Raw genomic sequence first — 22,892 nt, 5'->3', positions numbered from 1 at the left:
TCATACAGTTAAGAATCTTATAAACAATTTAAAAAGTATATTGCAGATCTGAAAGAATGTTAATGGTGCGACACCTTCTGATCACTTTATTCCATCACAATCAGACCCGCCATTTAGTTTGCTACTAAGAGTTTGATTATCAACAAAGTGATTGGTCAATTTATCTGTAAGCTCCCATTCATTGTGCAGATACAAACTAGCGTCTGGCATAATTTATAGAATTTATCAAAGTAGCAAAATGGTATTCCAGAAGATGTCCGTGTGGCTCATTTACAGTCCTGCTCCAGTGTAGTTTGTGACATCCAAGCCAAATACTTGAAAATGTCTAATTAAATCTGTTATGTCTCCTGCTATGTTGCAGAGTAAATGAATACACTTAATGTATTACAGACAGAATACTTACTTAAATGTACATAATAATACATGTAAACATTATGTAAAAGGTCTTATCTTGGTACATAGTGAAAAGGAAAGAATAAACATATTGTGGAGACGGCTCCATATTACTGAATTACCTCGGTAGTAGCACAGTCACTGTTTGATGCTTATGTGGACATAAAGTTCCAAGGAGAGAGTCTCGTCCTCAACTCCCTCCCTGGATTAGTCTGCCCGTTTGTCACCTGGAACTGAGATACAACAAGAATGCACTAAGAATATAGTAACCATGCATATAATCATTAGTTGCTGAAGTTAGCTAAATGACAAACTATCTGAAACTGGATTTGGATCAAAACAAAGGCATGGCATTATTTAGTCCTGTGGTCTCAATACATTTTACAATATCAAAAAGGGGTTGCAATGGACTGCTTTCAAATGACCCTTTCAAACATGCACAGGCTCAGGAAGTGTAGAATTATACATACAAGGACCTACTATTAGATGTGATAAAGGTACTTTAGAAATAATTGTATTCATTTTAGGTCCTAACCAAACGGGAGGGCCCCATAAGGACAAGACTAGAAACCAGTGTGTGTGTGACAGGTTTAAGTAACCACTCCCATCGAGGCTAAGGTAAATGATAACCCTTTTAACCATGCTTATGCTCACACAGTGTTAACTTACGCCTACAACAACTAGAGTTTAGATTGTAAAAGGTGTTGCACAAATGTTTTAAAATTAGTTTAAGTTATAACCAAATGGGAGGGCCCCATAAGGACAAGACTAGAAACCAGTGTGTGTGACTAAGGTAAATGATAACCGTTTTAACCATGCTTATGCTCACAAAGTGTTAACTTACGCCTACAACAACTTGAGTTTAGATTCTAAAAGGTGCTGCACAAATGTTTTAAAATTACCAAAACGGGAGGGCCCCATAAGGACAAGACTAGAAACCATTGTGTGTGACAGGTTTAAGTAACAAATCCCATTATAGCTAGTCTAAACATATGTTCAATTTAGTTTCTTCAAAAAGGGGTTGCAATGGACTGCTTTCAAATTACCTTTTCAAACATGCACAGGCTTAGGAAGTGTAGAATTATACGTACAATGAACCTATAAAACAAGAATGCACTAAGAGAAGATCTCAAAAGGTATAGATATCCAATGATAAACAAATTAATCACGTACTATAATTATTTGGACGGAAACAATCAAATGTGTTGAATCACATGTTATTGTTGAGATATATGTGTAAATGTACCTGTTTGCGCAAAGGCCAGTCAGCATCCCTGTAACTGCAGGTTATTTCTTCTTCTGGGGAGTTGTCTCTGCAAACAGGCAGAGATGTGGCATCCAATCAATGACAATAGTTTTCATCTTGCAGTTTGGTGTTTTCCCAGTAACTTGTCTTCAAGAGATGCATCAAGGGGTCAAGACTTAAATAGAGATTGAATGTTAGTAGTAGAATTTGCATACTTGGATTGGATACAGTGTTGAAAGTAACATTTAAAAAGAAAAATAATTTGTTTGACAGACATGGTCAGTATTATTATTGATTATTCTTATGTGAGATTCAAACTAGAGCAATTCATTTTATACTAGCAATAGACAATGCAGGAGACAGCAGTGTGAAATCTCTTTGACTACACATTATTATGAATAAACCACGGTCATGTTACCGGTTAGAATGCTATGTTTACATATTCACTCACCTGTGTCTGAGACACATTACATTCAAATGTTTATCAACAAAGTTTGATTTAAACATCCAAAGGGTTATCTTTAAATCATCACAACTGTTGTAAAACAATGTAAATAAGAAATAATAACCCAATTGGCCCCAGACATGCTTATTTAATTATATATGATTTATTCTGAATAATAACTTTTTGACTAAAACAGTGATTGGGGTAACTTTGTATTATTATATGGGAACATGCTCAACTTCCATGTGGCCCATTTATATGATGCCCAGAGTCTGTAACAGGCATATGGTGTTTCTTTTGTTTTAAACACTCACATTTGACTTTTGTAAGTGGCTTATTTATTGATGAATGAATATTTAGAAAATGTTACCAAATATTACAAAATTATCTTATCTTAAATAATTGCATAGCTTTTTCCCCCCCTAGCTTTAAATGTTAATACTGCCAGTAAAAAGTAACTTTTTGGAGTTAAGATTCCCATGGGAAGCAATGTTGGGATTATAAATTAAGATATTGTGATTTAATTTGCACTATTTGCTTGTGTTTATTTAAAACATACAAAATTGTAAGCACTTACCTTTAAACAGGATCAAATGTGATCCTGGCATCCTGTTGAAGACCAAGCCGGCTCTCTTCCTCACTGAACTCTGTTTTCTTAATTGTCAGCCATCTCACCTGTTAGACAGAAGAATAGCCTTTATTATTAATTACACCCTGATCCTGGTCAGGATATTTCAATGTTAGCAGGTTCACAGTAGTGTCAGTCAGTTCAGTCATTCTGATGTTTAATGATGACCATTGTCACATAACTTATTGAAGCTAATGTTATCCCAACTTAATTGAATAAGAAAGTTAATAGCTAGCTTACGTTCTCTGGCTAAGAAGGTACAATATTATGTATTATTTACACCACTTTTACAAAGAAAAGTGCCACATGAAAGCCATGTGCACTAAAAGCCTGACTTAATGGTGTGCTGTTCACTCTCTCACTCAGTCTTTTAACCTCATCATGCAGCGCTTGACTGTTTAGCTGAAGCTGTGAATATTTTTCAGCCAAACTCAACTCTTCAGCTGTTTGCTGGCTGTTCTGTACTTTGCTCTGTGTTGTATCCATATCATCACTGTTGCCAGTATTTTTCATTATTTGCTCAATGAGTTTTAGCAATTTCCTTAGATGATACATTGAAATATCCTCTTCTTCATAATTTATTACATTATCCACGGATTCTGTTATTAGTCTTATTAATGCTCGCCTTGTAATGACATTTCCACTTGAGACTTTAGCTTCATCACACACCTCTTTGAGCTGATCCAGTTGCAACCTGCTGTGCGCGTCCAGTGCTCCAGCCCTGCTCGCTCCCGTCAGGGGAAAACTCCGTCAGAGTTACGGAGCGTCCACACTACAGCTTCAAAAATAGCTTGGAGCTGGGCGTGTCTGTAGCTTGGGGATTTTATTCAAGCAACACGACCAACAACCAATCACATGAATCTCCCGCCCCCGACATACAAAGCAAAAACCCCCGGGGATTTTATGGGAGCAATATATATATAAACTCCCCAAACAGGCGAAAACCTACCAGTTTCACCCACTGTCTCTGCCACCTCCCTCCATGCCTGGTTCCTCCGGTTTGTATCCCGGTAGGTGAAGAGGGTCTGGTCATACAAAACCGGGTGATTTGCTACAGCAATAATTAGTTTCTCCTCCAACTTTTTTTGAAATATAGAAATGAACGGTGGGATATCTCTCCCAGCTTAGACGCGGTTTGATTGGCTACGGCTTGAGCTGTCAGATTTTCCGAAATGGGATTTGATTGGCTGGCGCTGGCTACTCAGGCGTCTCCGGCGGAGACGGACCGCTATGCTACCCACAATTCAGTTCGGCGAAAAAGCGAGGCAACGTGACATCACCCCATTCAAAGTGAATGGGCAGATTGGAGTTGTCGACGCTGTCGACGCTGTAGTGTGGACGGGCCGTTAGTGTCACACACAGACACGGCGAAACATTAATACCTCAGCAGTGCCTCCAATATTTGTTGCACACGTGGACACAAGAGGGATTTCCAGGCGTGCATACGTTTAAAAAACAAGACGATCTTTACTTCAGTTCTTCAATTTACGTAAAACAAGACTTTACATCACGTGTCTCCATGCACTCCTCTCATCCCCCGAGCTGCCCTCCCCCCACGTGCCTGTGTAAACTTCACTAATTTGAGCATTGAATACACTGCATTTATATCCAAAATCCTATCCAGAAGCCATGCTTTGGGCTCCAGTACAGGCCCCAGCAGCCATGGTTCCAGCCCCAGCAGCCATGGTTCCGGCCCCAGTTCTGGCCCCAGCAGCCATGGTTCCAGCCCCAGTTCTGGCCCTAGCAGCCATGGTTCAGGCTCCAGAACGGGCCCACAAAGTCATGGATCCGTGCACCAGTACCGGCCCACACAGCCATGCTTCCGTGCTCCATTTCCTGGCTCTTACAGCCAGGGTCCAGGCTTCTGTTCCGTGCCCAACAGCCATGGTTCCGTCTCCAGTACTGGCTCTCCCGCCGACTACTCTTCTGCCGGGGGTCCTGCCAACCCTATGTCCTGTCCCGTTGGGGGTCCCGCCGACTTCTCTTCTGCCGGGGGTCCTGCCAACCCTGTGTCCTGTGCCGTTGGAGGCCCCGCCGACTACTCTTATAATAATAATAATAATAACTGATATTTCTATAGCGCCTTTCAAGGGACCCAAGGTCGCTACTGCCGGGGATCCTGCCAACCCTATGTCCTGTCCCGTTGGGGGTCCCGCCGACTACTCTTCTGCCGGGGGTCCTGCCAACCCTGTGTCCTGTCCCGTTGGGAGTCCCGCCGACTGCTCTTCTGCTGGGGGTCCTGCCAACCCTATGCCCTGTCCCGTTGGGGGTCCCACCGACTGCTCTTCTGCCGGGGGTCCTGTCAACCCTGTGGCCTGTGCCGTTGGAGGCCCCGCCGACTACTCTTCTGCCGGGGTCCTGCCAACTCCATGTCCTGTCCCATTGGGGGTCCCGTCAACGACCCTTCTGCCAGGGGTCCTGCCAACTCCATGTCCTGTTCCGTTGGGGGTTCCGTTGATGCCTGCTCCGCCGGGTTTCCTGCCGAGAGGAGGGACAGTATGTGCATTCATAATGAACATACTTTGTATTTGTTATGTGTCAGGGTGTTATGCTACAGGTCCATGAGGAAAGTCCCCACAGTGAGTTCCGGATGAAGTGTTATTACTGTCTTAGTTACCGTCTGGTTCAACATGTTCCTGGGGATTTGGCTCATTTTAGACAGGGCAAGGGATCTACAAGGATCACTTCACTGCTGCTTCTGCACCATAGGTATCCCTGAGGTGCCACTAGTGGACTCTGCTCTCAGTACATTTCAAGCTGGCAGTCCCTTGTCATATGAACATCACCATGACAGCTAGAAGTCACACCGCTACCCACCACCATGCTCCACCACCATGCTCCACCACGGCCAGATTTACCACAGCTGGCTACAGACTACAACCATCTGCATGCGTTTTTTGTTGTTGTGAACATCAACAGCTGCCCTTAAGGGGATAGTTCTGGTATTTTTAAGTGGTAGTCGTGTGGAGAAACATACAGGAGCCCCGGCACAGCAGAGCCATGTACTGCTGAGGATGTGGGCAGAAGCAACATTTATTTTATCCACCACAAGCTATATCAGTTTAACTGTACGTTATTTAACGCTAAATATAGCGATTTTTTTTCAGGTGGGGCATTTTTGGGTGGATGAAATAGGTTTTGCTGCTGTGCTGGTACTCCTGTCTCTCCTACTAACTGGGGTCGTACCGACCGCTGTCTGCTGGAGGTTATACACTGACTGGATAAGAACCTCATACAGCCCCACTTCAAACAATCCAAACTATCATCTTAAAGTCTCTTGAGGTCACCTAAAGAGGAAAATATGCTGATTCAACACATATACAGAGACAGTGACATGATCCAAGTGATACAAGAGACAACAGACCTCTGTGTGTCTCTAACTACATTCACAGGTGCCTGCAATGTCTGTTGAGAATTATGTCTGGTGTTTCTTAAATTCACTGTAGTTGTTCAGAGTAGTGAGATACAGATACATAAAGCAATGATCATATTTGTAACAGACTCAAAATCTGATCAAGCCAAAAAGCTTTTGTAACATTTACCAACATTTATTTTTCAAAATGGCTTTATTTAACACAAAAACATAATAACATATAGTTCATACTCTTGTGAGGTAAAGTAGAATCTGCCTGAAGGAACAAACATATGGTGCAGGTTGGTTAATAGGGTTATGATATGAACTACAATAAAATATGGAGGAGAACAACATTTTAAATAGTGTGGTTAAAGCTGCAACGATAGATTATATTCAATATGAATTATCAGAGAATTATTTTTTTATGAGAACAATTTCATTATTTGTGGCCTATTAGCTTTGTGCAATTACCAAGACACTAACTGGTGCTTTTGGCATAATTATTGAAACCACAATCTCAAGTTGCCTTTCATCTATTGAACAGATATGCTAAATCATAAGCACATTGTCTGCTTTACCCTAAGTTTGATATTCCAAAATACACTTTTTGCAAATAACTACACACTCTCATTAACACTAGACACGTTATTCAAAACCGACAGCCTGTGTGTTGTTTGCTAAACACTGCCATTGAAATACCACACTCAATTATCAAACCTCTGCATCCAGAATGCACATGTTAAAAGCCATGTAACCAATTCGATCACTTAGAAACCTGAGCTTGAACACTTTGTTGTGCACAACAATGGAGGCCACTTTTGGAGAGAGAGTTAGAGGAAAAGGTAACAGCTCTTTTGAGCGTCTAGCAGTGATTATGGCCTGCATCAGTGGCGGCGCTAGGGGGTGGCTACTTGGGCTCAAGCCCCTGATGTTTTCTGAAAAGCCCCGGATGTTTCACTTAAAATCTTTTTTTTTTAAATACATTTTTTTCTTTTTTTTAAAAATCTTCCCGGGGGAGCATGCCCCCGGACCCCCCGAGAGGAGACGACGACCCCCCTAAAGCATGTTCGGTCCACCCCCCACTTATAAAAAATAGCATTTATTTTGAAAGATGTTCTTTAACTTCCGGTCCACCGGACTGCTTTTCTTCATTATTCAATACAAAACGGAACATTTTATGAAGTTGTTATCATAAACCAAAAATCCGTCTTCTTGTTATCCGTTTTTTGATTCAGACAACAAAAACGGGAAAACGGCTTTGGTTTTGTTTTTCCATCCATCCATCCATCTTCTCCCGCTTATCCGTGGTCGGGTCGCGGGGGTAGCAGTTCCAGCAGAGAGCCCCAAACTTTCTTTTCCCTGGCGACATCAACCAGCTCTGACTGGGGGATCCCAAGGCGCTCCCAGGCCAGCGAAGAGATATAATCCCTCCACCTGGTCCTAGGTCTACCCCTTGGTCTCTTCCCAGCTGGACGTGCCTGGAACACCTCCCTAGGGAGGCGCCCAGGTGGCATCCTAACTAGGTGCCCGAACCACCTCAACTGGCTTCTTTCGACGCGAAGGAGGAGCGGATCAACTCCGAGTCCCTCCCTGATGACCGAACTTCTCAAGGGAGACACCAGCCACCCGGCGGAGGAAACCCATCTCGGCCGCTTGTATCCGCGATCTCGTTCTTTCGGTCATGACCCATCCTTCATGACCATAGGTGAGGGTAGGAACGAAAATGGCCCGGTAGACAGAGAGCTTTGCCTTCTGGCTCAGCTCCCTTTTCATCACAACGGTGCGGTAAAGCGACTGCAGTACCGCTCCCGCTGCTCCGATTCTCCGGCCCATCTCACGCTCCATTGTTCCCTCACTCGAGAACAAGACCCCGAGATACTTGAACTCCTTCACTTGGGGTAAGGACTCATTCCCTACTTGGAGTGGACAGTCCATCGGTTTCCTGCTGAGAACCATGGCCTCAGATTTGGAGGTGCTGATCTTCATCCCAGCCGCTTCACACTCGGTTGCGAACCGATCCAGTGAGTGCTGAAGGTCGCAGACTGATGAAGCCATCAGAACCACATCATCTGCAAAAAGCAGTGGTGCAATCCTTAGTCCACCGAACCGCAGACCCCCTCCCCCACGACTACGCCTCGAAATCCGATCCATGTATATTACAAACAGGATTGGTGACAAAGCGCAGCCCTGGCGGAGGCCAACCCTCACCGGAAATGGGTCCGACTTACTGCCGAGGACCCGGACACAGCTCTCGCTTTGGGAGTACAGAGATTGGATGGCCCTGAGTAGAGACCCCCTCACTCCATACTCCTGCAGCACCTCCCACAGTAACTCCCTGGGAACCCGGTCATACGCCTTCTCCAAGTCTACAAAACACATGTAGACCGGATAAGCGTACTCCCAAGCCCCCTCCAGGATCCTTGCGAGAGTAAAAAGCTGATCCGTCGTTCCACGACCAGGACGGAATCCGCATTGTTCGTCCTCAATCTGAGGTTCGACAATCGGCCTGACCCTCCTCTCGAGTACCTTGGAGTAAACTTTCCCGGGGAGGCTGAGTAGTGTGATGCCTCTGTAATTGGCACACACCCTCTGATCCCCCTTTTTAAAAAGGGGAACCACCACCCCGGTCTGCCACTCCTTCGGCACTGTTTCCGACTTCCACGCAACGTTGATGAGACGTGTCAACCATGACAGTCCCTCAACACCCAGAGCCTTCAGCATTTCCGGGCGGATCTCATCCACCCCCGGGGCTTTGCCACTGTGGAATTGTTTGACGACCTCAGTGACCTCCCCCCGGGAGATTGGTGTTGATCCCCCGTCATACTCCAGCTCTGCCTCTAACATAGAGGGCGGAGTTGTCGGGTTCAGGAGTTCCTCAAAGTGTTCCTTCCAACGCCCTAACACTCCATCAGTTGAGGTCAACAACGTCCCATCCTTACTGTACACAGCTTGGATGGTTCCCTGCTTCCCCCTCCTGAGGTGTCGGACAGTTTTCCAGAACAACTTTGGTGCCGCCCGAAAGTCCTTCTCCATGTCTTCTCCGAACTTCTCCCACACCCGCTGCTTTGCCTCGGCCACGGCTGAGGCTGCTGCCCTTCGGGCCTGTCGGTACCTTGCAACTGCCTTGGGAGTCCCCCGGGATAACAAATCCCTCAAGGCCTCCTTCTTCAGTCGGACGGCTTCCCTGACCACCGGTGTCCACCAGGAGGTTCGAGGGTTACCGCCCCTTGAGGCACCTAGGACCTTGAGACCACAGCTCCCCGCCGCGGCTTCGGCAATAGAGGCTTTGAACACCGACCACTCTGGTTCAATGTCCCCAACCTCCACAGGAATGCACGAAAAGCTCCGCCGGAGGTGCGAGTTGAAGGCCTCCTGAACTTGGGCCTCCTCCAGACGTTCCCAGTTCACCCGAACTACACGTTTGGGCTTACCAGGTCTATCCAGAGGCTTCCCCCGCCACTCGACCCAACTCACCACCAGATGGTGATCAGTTGACAACTCCGCCCCTCTCTTTACCCGAGTGTCCAAAACATACGGCCTCTGGTCCGATGATACGATAACGAAATCGATCATGGACCTTCTGCCTAGGGTGCTCTGGTACCACGTACACTTATGAGCATCCTTATGTTCGAACATGGTGTTTGTTATGGCCAATCCATGACTAGCACAGAAGTCCAGTAACAAACCACCACTCCGGTTCAGATCAGGGGGGCCGTTCCTCCCAATCACGCCCCTCCAAGTGTCTCCATCATTGCCCACATGTGCGTTGAAGTCTCCCAGCAAGATTAAAAAGTCCCCCTCAGGAGCCCCATAAAGGACTCTTTCCAGGGTCTCCAAGAAGGCCGTATACTCTGAACTGCTGTTGGGTGCATAAGCACACACAACAGTCAGAGTTTCCCCCCCCCATAACCCGCAGGCGTAGGGAGGCGACCCTCTCGTCCACTGGGGTAAACTCCAACAACGAAGCACCTAACCGGGGACTTGTGAGTATCCCCACACCCGCCCGGCGCCTCACACCTTGAGCAACTCCGGAGAAGAATAGAGTCCAACCCCTATCCAGAAGTAAGGTTCCAGAGCCGACGCTGTGCGTAGAGGTGAGCCCAACCAGATCCAACTGGTACCGCTCCACCTCCCGCACAAGCTCCGGCTCCTTCCCCCCCAGAGAGGTGACGTTCCACGTCCCCAAAGCCAGCTTCTGCCCCCCGGGTCTGGTCCGTCGAGACCCTCCGCTTTCACTGCCACCCTTCTGGCAGCACACCCGACCCCATCGTTGTTTCCCGTAGGTGGTGGGCCCGCGGGAGGGAGAAGCGGAGGTGTTGCCCACGTTGCCTTTTCGGGCTGGGCCCGGCCGGGCTCCGTGGCAAGCCCGGCCACCAGACGCTCGCCGACGAGTCCTCCTTCTGGGCCTGGCTCCAGAAAGGGACCCCGGGCTTCCTCCGGGCCGGGTATCCTCACTTCTTGTTTTTCCTTTCATGAGGTCTTTTGAACCAATCTTAGTCTGGCCCCTTGCCTGAGACCAATTTGCCATGGGAGACCCTACCAGGAACACAAGGTTCCAGACAACACAGCCCCCAGGTTCATCAGGGCACACAAACCTCTCTACCACGGTAAGGTGCTGGTTCTTTTTGCTTCAAACTAAAAATCAAACTACTAAAAGGTTCACAGACCTTTTTTTAATGAGGTTTTCTCGTTATCCCTTTTAAGATTCAGACAACAAAAACGGGAACATGGTTTTGGTTTCCCGTTTTTTCATTTTGGCTTTTGGTTCAAACGAAAAATCAAACTGACAAAAAGTACACAGACCCCTCTGGAGGAACTTTTGGACCTATATAACCAGTGGCTACAAAAGTGGTGGGTCACCCCCTGTCGTGCGGGCCGGATGAGAATGTCTGGCGGGCTGGATGAGCCGGATGAGAATGTCTGGCGGGCCGGATGTGGCCCGCGGGCCGCCAGTTGATGGTCACTGCCCTATAGTAACCCTCATACTGTAAAGCGTCTTTGAGTTGTGAAAAGCGCTATATAAATAAAATGCATTATTATTATTATTATGGTTGTTAGGGAAATAATTGACCTAGACACCTAGATATGACGTACAGGACCAACCCTGACGTCTGTTTATCTCCTTTAAGGACATAGGCTGCTTCAGCCATAATGTTATTGTTCCCATTCTGTGACCAGTCAACACTAGGTCACAGATGGTCTGTTGTTGTGGGTGCACTGGGACACTTCCTTCTTTGTTGTTTGTGGACTCCAAGGTATGACATCTTCGAGGCCATAAGTGACGGACGCAAGTGACTCAGTGTGCCCAACTGTCTAAAGCTATCTTATCAAAATATGTTGATTACTCTCTGTGAAACCAGTTAAATGGGCTAATGAGAGAGAGGCGCTCCAGAATTGACGTGGCAACCACCCGTGCAGTCAGACCGTGACTGTGTGACTTGTGATGTGAATTCTCAGGCCGTAACTCCAAATAAACCTCCAGTGTTTGACATCGAAGCTCCTGCTCTACCCTGTCTCCTTCCTGAGTCGGTGACTCCCACTGCATTGCTACACAGAAACTTCCCTTACAATGGTGATTATTTTTTCGCCGCACACATTGAATAGAAAAATACTCTGAGCATGCGTAGTGTAGTTTTTACAGCAACCATTCACTTTGACAGTGAGAGAGAGGGGCTAGATCGGGGCTTGACCCACGCCACTCAAAACGGCTCAATAGGCACACACTGTAGACACTGATTAGAAGAACACAGACTAAAACAGCAATGTACAGACAAATCAGATGATTAAACATGGTCTTAAAATATATTTTAAGATGTATTTTCTTTTTATATTTATTTCTGCTGACACTAGGTGGCTGTGCCCCTAATGACCAGTCGCTAACACACAAAAAGAAAAAAAAACCAAATCATAATAGGTCCCATTTAAGATTTCACAGATACAAGCACACATTGTTCCTATCCAAAAGCAAACAAGGATTTTCCTGAAAATTGATAATGATCTTGATAACATGTGCTAGACTTTGTTATACAAATTGGAAATGACATTTCTGAAAAGCAATAAAGGACAGTGTGTGAGTTATCTGCAGCCACATGACCAACAAAATCCACGCAACCACAAAACTTGATATAGATTTAAAGGGAGAGCAGCTGAGGAAACAAACTGTTCTTTTAGTTTCAGTGTAATCAGATGTTCGCTTAAGAATAGACTCAAAGAACCAGTTCTCAGTTCGGTATGGATCTTATTGAAAAGATTCAATGGGATACTAAACCCTGTTCAGATTATTGTCCTATACCACTGACATTGATAAATGGGGTGTTGCATCATCTGCACCCTTTCTTTCCAGGTGTATAAAAAGCATTCTGCACTCAGGGGACAGAACATCAAAATGAGGGCGAGATTCATGTGCTGCAAAAAAACCCAAAAAAGAATGACGAAACCTTATCAACCCTTTTCATGCAGGTTTGAAATGCTAAACACCAATGCTATGCAGAGGTTAACTGGTAAAAGCTACAGTTTGTGTGTCTTATTTTGATGGAAATCTTATTGAGAGATTGTTTGGTGATGTGTGTTTAAGGAAAAGCACAATACACTTTAGATAAGAAATTGACATAATCACTGTGATGTCAGTGGATTGCAGAATAAGATTTCAAAGCCTTGAGTTTGACAATTGGACTATTGACATATTGGTTTTTTGGAACAAGATATGACACAAGAGAATAAAGCTAAATTCAACCCAACACTGAAACATGACATTTTACAATACACCTTAATTAACTAAATAAAACACTGTAAAAGGGATTAAGGTATAAACATGGAAAGGAAGCCATGCACGTCCTTTATTGTTTATTTTACTGTAAATGGGACCATAGATTACTAAAGGAACATCGTACTGTATTGGAGACTTTAAATGAGTTTGTAAACTACAAACTCGTTAGGAAAATGTTTAAAACAAATTGAGACTTTTGTTAGCTTATCTTTTCAAAACCAAGGGTTGCCACTTCATTTGCCCTCAAGCTAATGCAATTTTGTGAAATGTTTCTGTTTATTGACATTAGCTGTTCTTGTTTGACTGTGGTTTATATTTGTTTTTTGTTGGAAATGTCACCCCTGAATTGAAATCCAGTACTCATAAAACAGTACATCTACACTGGGAGCAGATAGACAATAATAAACACACTGTTGCATCACAAAATGTTCAATGTTTTATTGATTGAGCCTTGACAGCTCACATCTCGCATGTTTTTTTCTTTCTCCCTCGGCTTCTCCTTGTGTCTCACACTCAGCCTCTCTTCCGCTGCCTCTCTCTTCGACACTTCCCACCGCCGCCTCCTGTCTCCTTCAATTTCAATCTCGCTCTGATTTCCCCACTCCTGTAGTTCTGTGATGGGAGATCACAGCCTAGGAGTATGTGGAGAGAATATCGTTGATCCAGGGCATCAGAGAGCAGACTTTGGTGTAAACGCCCGGGTAGTTGGGTTGAGCGCAGCCCTGGCCCCAGGACACGACACCCTGCAGCTCTCCGTTACACACCAGAGGACCACCAGAGTCACCCTGAGCAGGAGAGAGACATCACTTTATTCCCTCCACCTCATTCAATATAACCTCATTGTATGTGCCGTGTAATTGTTTGAAAATACCTGACAAGCATCCTTGCCTCCCTCCAGGTATCCAGCGCACACCATGCGGTCAGTGATCAGGCCGGGGTAGGAGCCATCGCAGTCCTTGTGAGAAAGGATGGGGACTTCCACACACTGGAGGTAAAATGGGTTGAACACTGCAGATAAGAGCGAGACAAAATGATTAGGAGGGACACAAAAAACACCCCAATTCAGCCTTATATCAAGTGTTAAAATGCACCGAGGTATTAGTGACTCCAGACTATCAGAAACATACATTTATTGACTATACTGTATATACATCACTCTTTTCAAGCTTGATTTATCAAATTACATGTTTTCTGTAAATATGTGTACCGTAAATGGGCAACATCACCATCTATTTGGTTTTAAATAGTCTGCCATAATTGCTATCCTACTACAGTAACCATAACTAGCTAGGACACGTTTGGCTTTGGATTTTGAATATATAGTCATTTCATGCAGTATGTAGCCATCAAGTGCATTGCCAACATTATACTGGCTTCACTCGCTTTTTAGGATGGTTCCTAACTGAGGGAAAGGATCCAGCTGCCATTATAAAACCTTGGCGAATCCTTTTGAACGGTAGGGAAATGTGCTTTAAGGTTTCCTCTCATCATAGGGTGAGCTACAATATTCTGTCCTTAAGCAAACTGTATACATCATGTTTGCTCTTAAATACATTCTTATGAGACAATCTTAAGCATTAGATGATTGCCAACTGTTATCTTTTTTCATTGTGTCTTTGTGCCTGATATATTTTCTTGTTGAGTTTTTTGTGACAGTAGATATGGTTGTTGGTTGCAGGTGAGGAAGTCCACTTTAAGTACGTTTTAGTTAATAACAGCAGTTCAGAAACTACTGTTTATTAAAGGGAAATGGAAACACTTTTCAAACGGCTTTCCATGCGACAATATTCCCATTAGGAAATGTATTTATCTAGTCTATTTCCAATGTAAACGATCGAGATACGCGAATTTACTTTTTGAAATACGTGCCTAATGACCATGGGCCCATTGCTCCGGGACTTTTCCAGTGACGTCACTGATTGGGTACGGCTTCCTGGGCCAAAGCTCAATAACAAACAACATGGCGTGCAATGCACCAGTAGTTTACATTACAAGAAAACGGTCGTCGTCAGGAGTTTATTGTATTGCCCCAGGCTGCACAAATGGATTTTATACGAAGAAGGAAGAAGTACATTTCCATAGGCTGCCACTAAAGGATGAGAAGCTGCTCAAAGTCCAGTCTGGATGCCTGGTTCAATACAAAACATTGGATTTGAAGCCAGGATCTGTTCCCACAATATTCGATTTCTCAACGTATGCAGTCGGGAACACCGACCGTCCCAGCACGTCGGCCGCGCAAGACAATGACAGTGTCAACAAACGTGAAGTTCGAGCCACCAAACGAGTTGCTTCAGCTGCCGAGAGAGAGGTAAATATTGCAGCACTACCAGATTACTAGCTCACACATGTATTTACTGACACAGTGTGACCTTATTAATTAACGCAATCGCGTCCAAACTAAATGGTAGCTATTATTATGACGCACAATAGAGAATTGGGGGTGTTCTATAGCTCAACTAATTAAACTGGCATACACACGCTCATCTGTCGAAAACAGCCCTAAAAAGGCTAGTATTGCTATTGATGGATGGTATTGCAGGACCCAGAGCGCACGGAGCACAGAGCGGACAGCAGATAACGGAATTGCAGTTGTATTGCTTATAGATTATCAGAACATTTCAAAGGGGACACAGCCCCATTGGATATTAACCTATGGATTAACTACATCATCGTTTTTATCGTTGTAATGCCATTGAAGACCAGTTTAGACCAGACAATGAGGAAGGTAAGCCGTTAGCCTGGCGTATGTTAGTACCTAGCGCCACTTGTTTTGATGTACGTTTTTGTGGATAACCTCGCGAGTTTGTATCTTTCAGTGTTGAGGTGGGCACCGTTAGATTCTGTGTCTCCTTGCGATCATAAACGATGTGTTGGATGTGCGGCTAGGATAAGTAATAAGGGAGCTAGGAGTGATTTTCGGTGCAGTAATAGGTTAGCATTTTCGCTCGGGGCTAATTCAGAGGCTCACTGTTAGCATTGTGTTTTTTTAATTTTTTTATTCCGGATCGTATGCCACACTATTCGACCGAATCGGTTCATAAGCATAGGCCATGGGATGCCTGGTAACTGTAGATGCTTCCACATCAATGTCATCTCCCGACGAATAGTCAAATTCATCGTTCAAAACGTCGATCTCATTGCAAAATTCCTCCATCGCTGCCATATCTGCTACGTTGTGTTGACTTCAGGTGGAGCGAAAACACAGCCAGTGACGTCACCATTTGGGACTCCCCTAATGGCCGGAATTCCCCACCAGGCCGGCGGATAATTAATTTTCTTTTGGCGAGTAATATCATATACAATAAATATTACGATCAATATCCATTGTAAAATGAATAAACTACCGGAATATTATAACTGTAAATTGGTGTTTCCTTTCCCCTTTAATACTTAATGGTTTGTTAAAGGCTTTTTTCTTATAATACGTATTAATCTATGGAAAGCCATGAGTGCAATATTTTACCCTTTTTTTTCCTTCTAGTAATCTCAACCACAGCAAAGACAAACAATATGACCACAAAAGAATGAAATGATTGTACCATGACATATTGATGACCTTTAATGGGACGATCAGGTACACCTCACCTTGATCAGTGTAGATGTTTCCCCATCCGGACACCATGCACATGTCCCCGGCTGCAGGGCAGGATTTGGGCAGAGCGACGGGCTTCACGTACTGGTTCACGGTGACGGGGTGCGCCAGCTTCATCAGCATGATGTCGTAGTCCAGGGTCTGGTAGTCGTAGCTCTGATGCCAGTAGATGGCGTCCACGGACATGAACTGCTCCGTGCCCTCGTTCATCCAGATGTGGTTGTCACCCAAAATGGCAATCAGTGAGTAAGGGCTAAAAGAAGACACACAGAACAACATTAGCATAGTTTCTTTAACACACAGAACAAACAAAAACATTTGTATATGTTAATATAAATACTTCCTGCAACGGTCAGACTGTCCAGTCACTCAATTATACGGACTCTAACACACTGCTCTGCAATAACACTTATATGTAATATTTACTATTGTACGCCACCTCACTACCTCAGACTATTTCACTACGGTTAAAGGGATGATTGTGCTATGTGCAATATACACTCTTTTTACATTTTACACACTATAAATGTTGTCCATTGCTGCTACCTATTTACTACTATTACTTTTTTATAATTCTGATACGTATTTTTGTTCCATGGATGTTTACTCATTTGATATCCTTTTATTAACACCTCTTTATTTAATATGTTACTCTGCTAATCCTATGTTTGCCTTTTGCCTGCACAGTCCCTTTGCCCTAACACTGTACATCTCCTCGCTGTGGGACGAATAAAGGATGTCTGATTCTGACAACACCGACTTTTGCCAGCAGTGGGCAGCGGAGACGATCCACTGGTCGTTGATGAGGGAGCCGCCGCAGAAGTGGTAGCCGAGATTGATAGACACCTGCCAGGGCTGAGAGTGGGCTGTACACTGGAATCCACCCACAATCTTGTCATCCATAGGTGCTGCAGCTGTGGTGTTAAGCAATAACAATAATCCATATATGTATCAAAGTTAAATGTCTTACTTATTCTAAAATGGTTGTGCAGATCTGCTTTACCTGCAGCGCCCAGGAGTGCGAGAACAATCAGGCCAATCATCATTACTCAAGCTTTCCTGCGACCAGACTGGAGGTGAAAGATCTGTCACTCACTCAATTTATACCTAAACTCCTCTGAATCTGTCAATAATCTCCCTCCTACTCCACTCCTCCATACCTCCACCCAATTCTACCCACCTGCCCCCCTGGTTTATCCTCCCACTCAAATCCCTGAAAAATAACCTTATCTTCTTATGTGCCACGTTCATCTGTTCAGTTAATAAGTGAACCACATCTTGCAAAGTGTTGGCCTTGCAGACTGCTGCTTTCCATACTCTATTTTTGACAGATCATTTTCTGCACCTACCTCCTATATAAATGGGGCTATTTGTGTGTAGGTGGTGTGTAACATTTATTTCATAATGGTGGAACATAAGATCAGAGAGCAGCATTGTTAAACACTTTTTTGTTCACGTACCACATTCATCGCAATTTTATTTTGTGGCCTTGACAAGTAAAACCATTGCATGATAAATAACAACACCTCCAAATGATTGCCCTTATTTTAGTGAAGGCCTAAAGAAGTGCATTAGCATTCTGAAAATGGTCGAAAATAAATGCCTTTGCAAAATAGATGATAAACAGCCTGAGGTTATACTGTTGGGGCAATTGCAACAATATGTGTCTGTTTTTCCATATTCAGTCTGTCCAGTTACCATCATTGCATGTGTATTACAATTTACAGCTCAACGTGGATCTACAAAAGCACAATATGTTTAAGCTTAAAGGGTGTTGATTGCTGTCTGACACAGAAACAGAAAAACAAAAACAGGTTGTTTTAGGTTTCAGAGACAAGAGATGATTTAGTTCTCACCTCTCTGGCTTTTACCCAAGGACATATTTGTTCCTGCTATATGGGCCAAGAGCTAAAAGACGGTTATATAACAGTTTTCATTGTTTGATATTGTAGCCTGCCAAAAATGAGTGACCCATGAGAAACCAAAAGCAGGTGTTTCATGTTTGGAGACCTTGGTCCACATTTTAAATAAGGTGCACAGATGATATAACCACGGGGTGTTGTGCTACGATTGGGCCGAAGTGGGCAAACACAAAATGAGGAGTGTGATAAGAAAGTGCATTTGGGTTGAAAGTGAGTGCCAAGACTGTGAGGACACAGATAGGGTCCAGAGAAATAGGACAGGGGGGGCTGTGAGGTGAGGTGAGGGGATGGGGCAAGCACTGTGGGGGCTGCTGGGATATAAATTTGAGCCGAGGTGTGTGTGGAGGTGTCTTCTGAGCATTCACCTGACACCATGACACTGCTGGCTCTGCTGTTGCTGATCGGAGCTGCTGGTAAATACACAGTAATACACACATTCACAAAGATACACATACAAACAGTAAACAGTACATAGAAAACATACTGTAGTGTAAGATATTTAAGAAATAAGATGAATGGTTGTGGTTGAAGAGAACTTTAAAACACAAATGTATCTCTTTCTCTGCTCTGTGTGTGTGTGTGTGTGTGTGTGTGTGTGTGTGTGTGTGTGTGTGTGTGTGTGTGTGTGTGTGTGTGTGTGTGTGTGTGTGTGTGTGTGTGTGTGTGTGTGTGTGTGTGTGTGTGTGTGTGTGTGTGTGTGTGTGTAACAGCTGCAGTTCCCCGTGAAGATGGCAGGATCATTGGCGGTTATGAGTGTTCGCCTCACTCCGTCCATACATGGCCTCCCTCAACTACGGGTACCACTTCTGTGGAGGGGTGCTGATCAACAACCAGTGGGTGCTCTCTGTGGCCCACTGTTGGTACAAGTAAGTAAACATTGATGGGAAAAATATTACTTTCAAATATTAATACATGTTGATGTGCAACCAATTTTTTGTACAGATTATTTTGCTCGACATGTATGCATTCCTTTTCTTTATGAACAAAAATATAGTGTAGTCTTTAGAAAATTGAGAGATCAAGTGTTGTAGAGATATGAAAGAACAGAATATTGAAAGCTTTCACTGCTTCCACATATTTCTATAACATTGGACCTCCTCTCTCAGTCCCTATTCCATGCAGATCATTCTGGGCGATCACAACTTGCGAGTGTTTGAGGGAACAGAGCAGCTCATGAAGTCCAACACCATCATCTGGCATCCTAGGTGAGGGAAACACTTAAAAATCCCCCCCTTCTTCTCTTTGAATACCCTAAATTGCATCTGAGCCATTCATCCGGTCAGTGCAGAGGAACAGCTGGTGTCTAAAGCGTGTTTTGTATTTTCTGTATGCAGCTATGACTACCAGACTCTGGATTTCGACATCATGCTGATCAAGCTGTACCACCCAGTGGAGGTGACGGAGGCGGTCACCCCCATCCCGTTGTCCACAGGGTGTCCCTATGGGGGGCTTTCCTGCTCTGTGTCCGGCTGGGGTATGGCCAAGCTTGGAGAAGAGGGTGGGTTGATTATTATGTGTTGTATTGTACAGCTTAACAACAGACTTAAAGGTCACCTATTATGCAAAATCCACTTTTTTATGTCTTTTCTATATCAACATGTCTCTGTAAAGAGATTCTGAAAGTTTCAGGAAAAAATATTCTCTCACTTGTTGTCCTGATCCATTTATATAAAAACCTGTCTGAAAATGAGCTGATCAGATTTTGGCCACTTTATAATAATAATACATTTAATTTCAAAGCGCTTTTTCAGGTGCTCAAAGACGCTTTACAGCCGATTTGTTTGGCTTGTGTAACCATTAGCCAATCACCAACCAAGGTAACCCCCCCGCCCGCCCCCCACCTTATCACCTGCATCTCCTCCTCGAGCACCATTGTGTTCTTTTTAACCAAATATCTCTCAGAGGGGCGTGGGGAGGGGCTCCTTATTTTCATCTAAAGTAACAGACAGAGAATCAGCACTTTTGAAACAGGGCTGAAACAGAGGGGATTATGGGTGATCTGTTGTGTATTTCCAGCCAAAAACCTCAGAGACATGTTTTGTATATATCTGAGACCTGTAATATATTGATGAAAAACAGTATAATAGGGGACCTTTAATGAGACCATCCCAGTGAACAGGTCATGATGTTGTTTTCAAACCATTCATTTCCCCAGGTCAAAGCTGGACAGCAAGGTTAACAGTGTTTTTCTTTCCATACAATCCTCCACTGGGGGTGTCAAAGTTGACCTTTTAAGCTTAACTGAGTCTGGCAAGAGTCTGTATTTCTTTCTCACTGTCAAAAAGTCCATGAAAAGCTCAAACGCAGCAGTGCATTTATTGTTAAAAAAAACAAGTCAAAGTCTGATAAAGCCTTTCTTGTGCTTCATTGTTGTATCTTGTGATCAATAATTGCATGTCAACATCATAGGAGTAGGTTTAACTGGTTTTACTTTGGTAACATCTGCCTGGACTTCCTCGTGGGAACATGTACAACAGGCTCTTTTAATACCAAGAGTGAGTTTGCCCCCTGCTGGACAAATGCAATAACATGTAATAATAACACAAGGTAAGATACCACAGTCATTGACCTCCGTTGTTTTCCAGAAACTTCACTGAACCACATTGTGCTTTATAGATTTTTAGATCCCTCTACATACATCATCCAACTGATACTAATAGAGCCAGATGTGTATCAATCAACAACACAAAATAGTCCCCAATAAATGTATTCTTGATTGTGTTACGTGTACAAAAAAACAAACAACTTCAGCTTCCTGATATGGTATATATTTCTGACCTGTTATATAGGTTATATTTATTGGGATCAATTAAAATATTTAAATGCGATTAATCAAATGATTTCCATAATTAACTTGCGATTAATTGCAATTTTTTAAATCTGTTTTAAATAGGCCTAAGGGAAGTTTTTACACTTATTTTACCCGCGTTACAAATATGATGGTTTTATACACAACGTACAGTATTTTTATTATTATAGCAACAAACCAAAACAAATGCACATTTAATTTAAGATAATCTGCCTGCAAGCTGTTACCTTCAAATTAAACTTGCGTAAAAGTGCATTTACTCAAGTACGTAAGTACAATCTTGTAGAACTTTTTACATTTAAATGTTATTTAAAAGGGGACCTATCATGAAAAATGCAATTTTTGATGTCTTTTATACATAAAGATGTGTCCCCAGGGTGTCAGGGAACTCACGCAGCGTCAGAAAATAAAACCCTTTCTCTTTTCCTCCGTACCCAAATCTCTAAAAACGGGCTGATTCTGGAGCTGATCCAGATTTCCGGCCGATATGACGTAATATCTGCGGCGGACGTTGCTATCAGAACAAATGCCCGACTGTTTTGGACGTAATATGGTCGGTGTTCACATTAGCATCGCTAACACTCAGAGCTAACCTGTAATCATTATTTTTGTTCTTCTTTTATACAGGTGAAAATCTCATCGAGACACAGGGTGTCATTCTCAAGAGAGACCTGTTTATACCCAGAATAAGCACTTTTGGAACATGAGGAGAAATAGAGGGATATGAGGCATGGCTAGAATGGGTGATCTGTTTTGGTTTTTTGACCAAAACACCTCATAGACATGTTTTTTATATATTTTTATATATCTGAGACCTATGCTATTGCCTAAAATAGCATGATAGGTGACCTTTAAAATTCTACTTCACTACATTTAAAAATCTGACAGCCTTTTCCTTAAAAATTGTTTTTTTTAGGAGTTTTCTATGACGTCCTCTGTTGTGTGTGTTACAGTGTTCATGCCCACCCTCCTGCAGTGTTTGAACGTGCCCATAGTGGACCAGCAGGTCTGTGAGAACGCCTATCCCGGCATGATCTCCCCCAGGATGGTGTGTGCCGGATACATGGAGGGAGGCAAAGACGCATGCAACGTGAGTCTTACAGTCACTTCTTCTCAGCTGTGTGTGTGTGTGGAAGAATACATCACATGATCACACACTCTGTGTTTCATCCCCAGGGTGACTCCGGAAGCCCTCTAGTGTGTGACGGAGAGGTGCACGGCCTGGTGTCATGGGGTCAGGGATGTGCCGAGCCGAATTACCCCGTGGTCTATGTCAAACTGTGTCAGTTCCACTCCTGGTTTGAAGAGGTCCTGGCAGCCAATCCCTAAATAAATCACCAATTTATTTTCTTCACTTCTCCCACTGGTTCACAGCCCTGGTTTTTATTTGTATTCTCTCTGGTGCCAATCAAGACTCTTAACACACATGTGCCAGAATGTTGAAAACTAAATAAAATCACTTGCTATTGACTTGTCTGTTCATAATGTGAAAACATACACCAATCACTTATACGCTCAAGTCTGTGTTAGGTACAGGTTTATGTATTTGATTTAATACCATTTAAGACAGTTTGATGGTGCTATATTGTTTTGATATACAGTAGAGCAGTGGTTCCACTGGTGGTACGCCAGCTCCCGCTAGTGGTAAGCGGAGGAATCTGACATATACAAAATCATTTTTTATTTAAATTTCTTTATTTAACCAGATGAAAACAATGAGACAACATCTTATTTAC

The 22,892-nt window shown here is 43.7% G+C and overlaps 2 protein-coding genes across 2 annotated transcripts; one reads left to right on the top strand and one right to left on the bottom strand.

The window, feature by feature from the left end:
• Positions 1-13,256: 13,256 nt before the first annotated feature.
• LOC117461548 (trypsin-2-like) lies at positions 13,257-17,508 on the bottom strand. The gene is made up of 5 exons (XM_034103476.1): positions 17,429-17,508; positions 17,186-17,339; positions 16,419-16,678; positions 13,705-13,841; positions 13,257-13,618 (listed from the first exon to the last, which is right to left on the bottom strand). Exons 1-5 carry the CDS (start codon positions 17,469-17,471, stop codon positions 13,466-13,468), a joined length of 747 nt encoding a protein of 248 aa, XP_033959367.1. The 5' UTR covers positions 17,472-17,508; the 3' UTR covers positions 13,257-13,465.
• A 1,212-nt stretch (positions 17,509-18,720) lies between these two features.
• On the top strand, positions 18,721-22,626 carry LOC117461547 (trypsin-like). Its single transcript, XM_034103475.2, is given in 7 exon segments — positions 18,721-18,760; positions 19,058-19,114; positions 19,117-19,213; positions 19,454-19,552; positions 19,682-19,845; positions 22,110-22,246; positions 22,333-22,626. Coding segments are annotated over 7 exon segments (747 nt in total). The 3' UTR covers positions 22,486-22,626.
• The last annotated feature ends 266 nt before the right edge of the window (positions 22,627-22,892 follow it).

This window comes from Pseudochaenichthys georgianus, chromosome 16 (genome assembly GCF_902827115.2).
Source record: "Pseudochaenichthys georgianus chromosome 16, fPseGeo1.2, whole genome shotgun sequence".
Taxonomy (NCBI): Eukaryota; Metazoa; Chordata; class Actinopteri; order Perciformes; family Channichthyidae; genus Pseudochaenichthys; species Pseudochaenichthys georgianus.
Note: the sequence above shows the minus strand (reverse complement) of the source record. Positions and strands in the feature narration are given on the sequence as shown.

What these genes read in the sequence shown, in the direction of transcription:
- LOC117461548 (XM_034103476.1), bottom strand. Translation starts at nt 17,471, where the DNA reads ATGATGATTGGCCTGATTGTTCTCGCACTCCTGGGCGCTGCAG. An exon ending in GCTGCCCACTGCTGGCAAAA is followed by an intron (nt 16,679 to 17,185) that starts GTCGGTGTTGTC and finishes GTCTTCTTTTAG; the next exon opens with CCCTTACTCACTGATTGCCA. An exon ending in AAACATCTACACTGATCAAG is followed by an intron (nt 13,842 to 16,418) that starts GTGAGGTGTACC and finishes TCTTATCTGCAG; the next exon opens with TGTTCAACCCATTTTACCTC.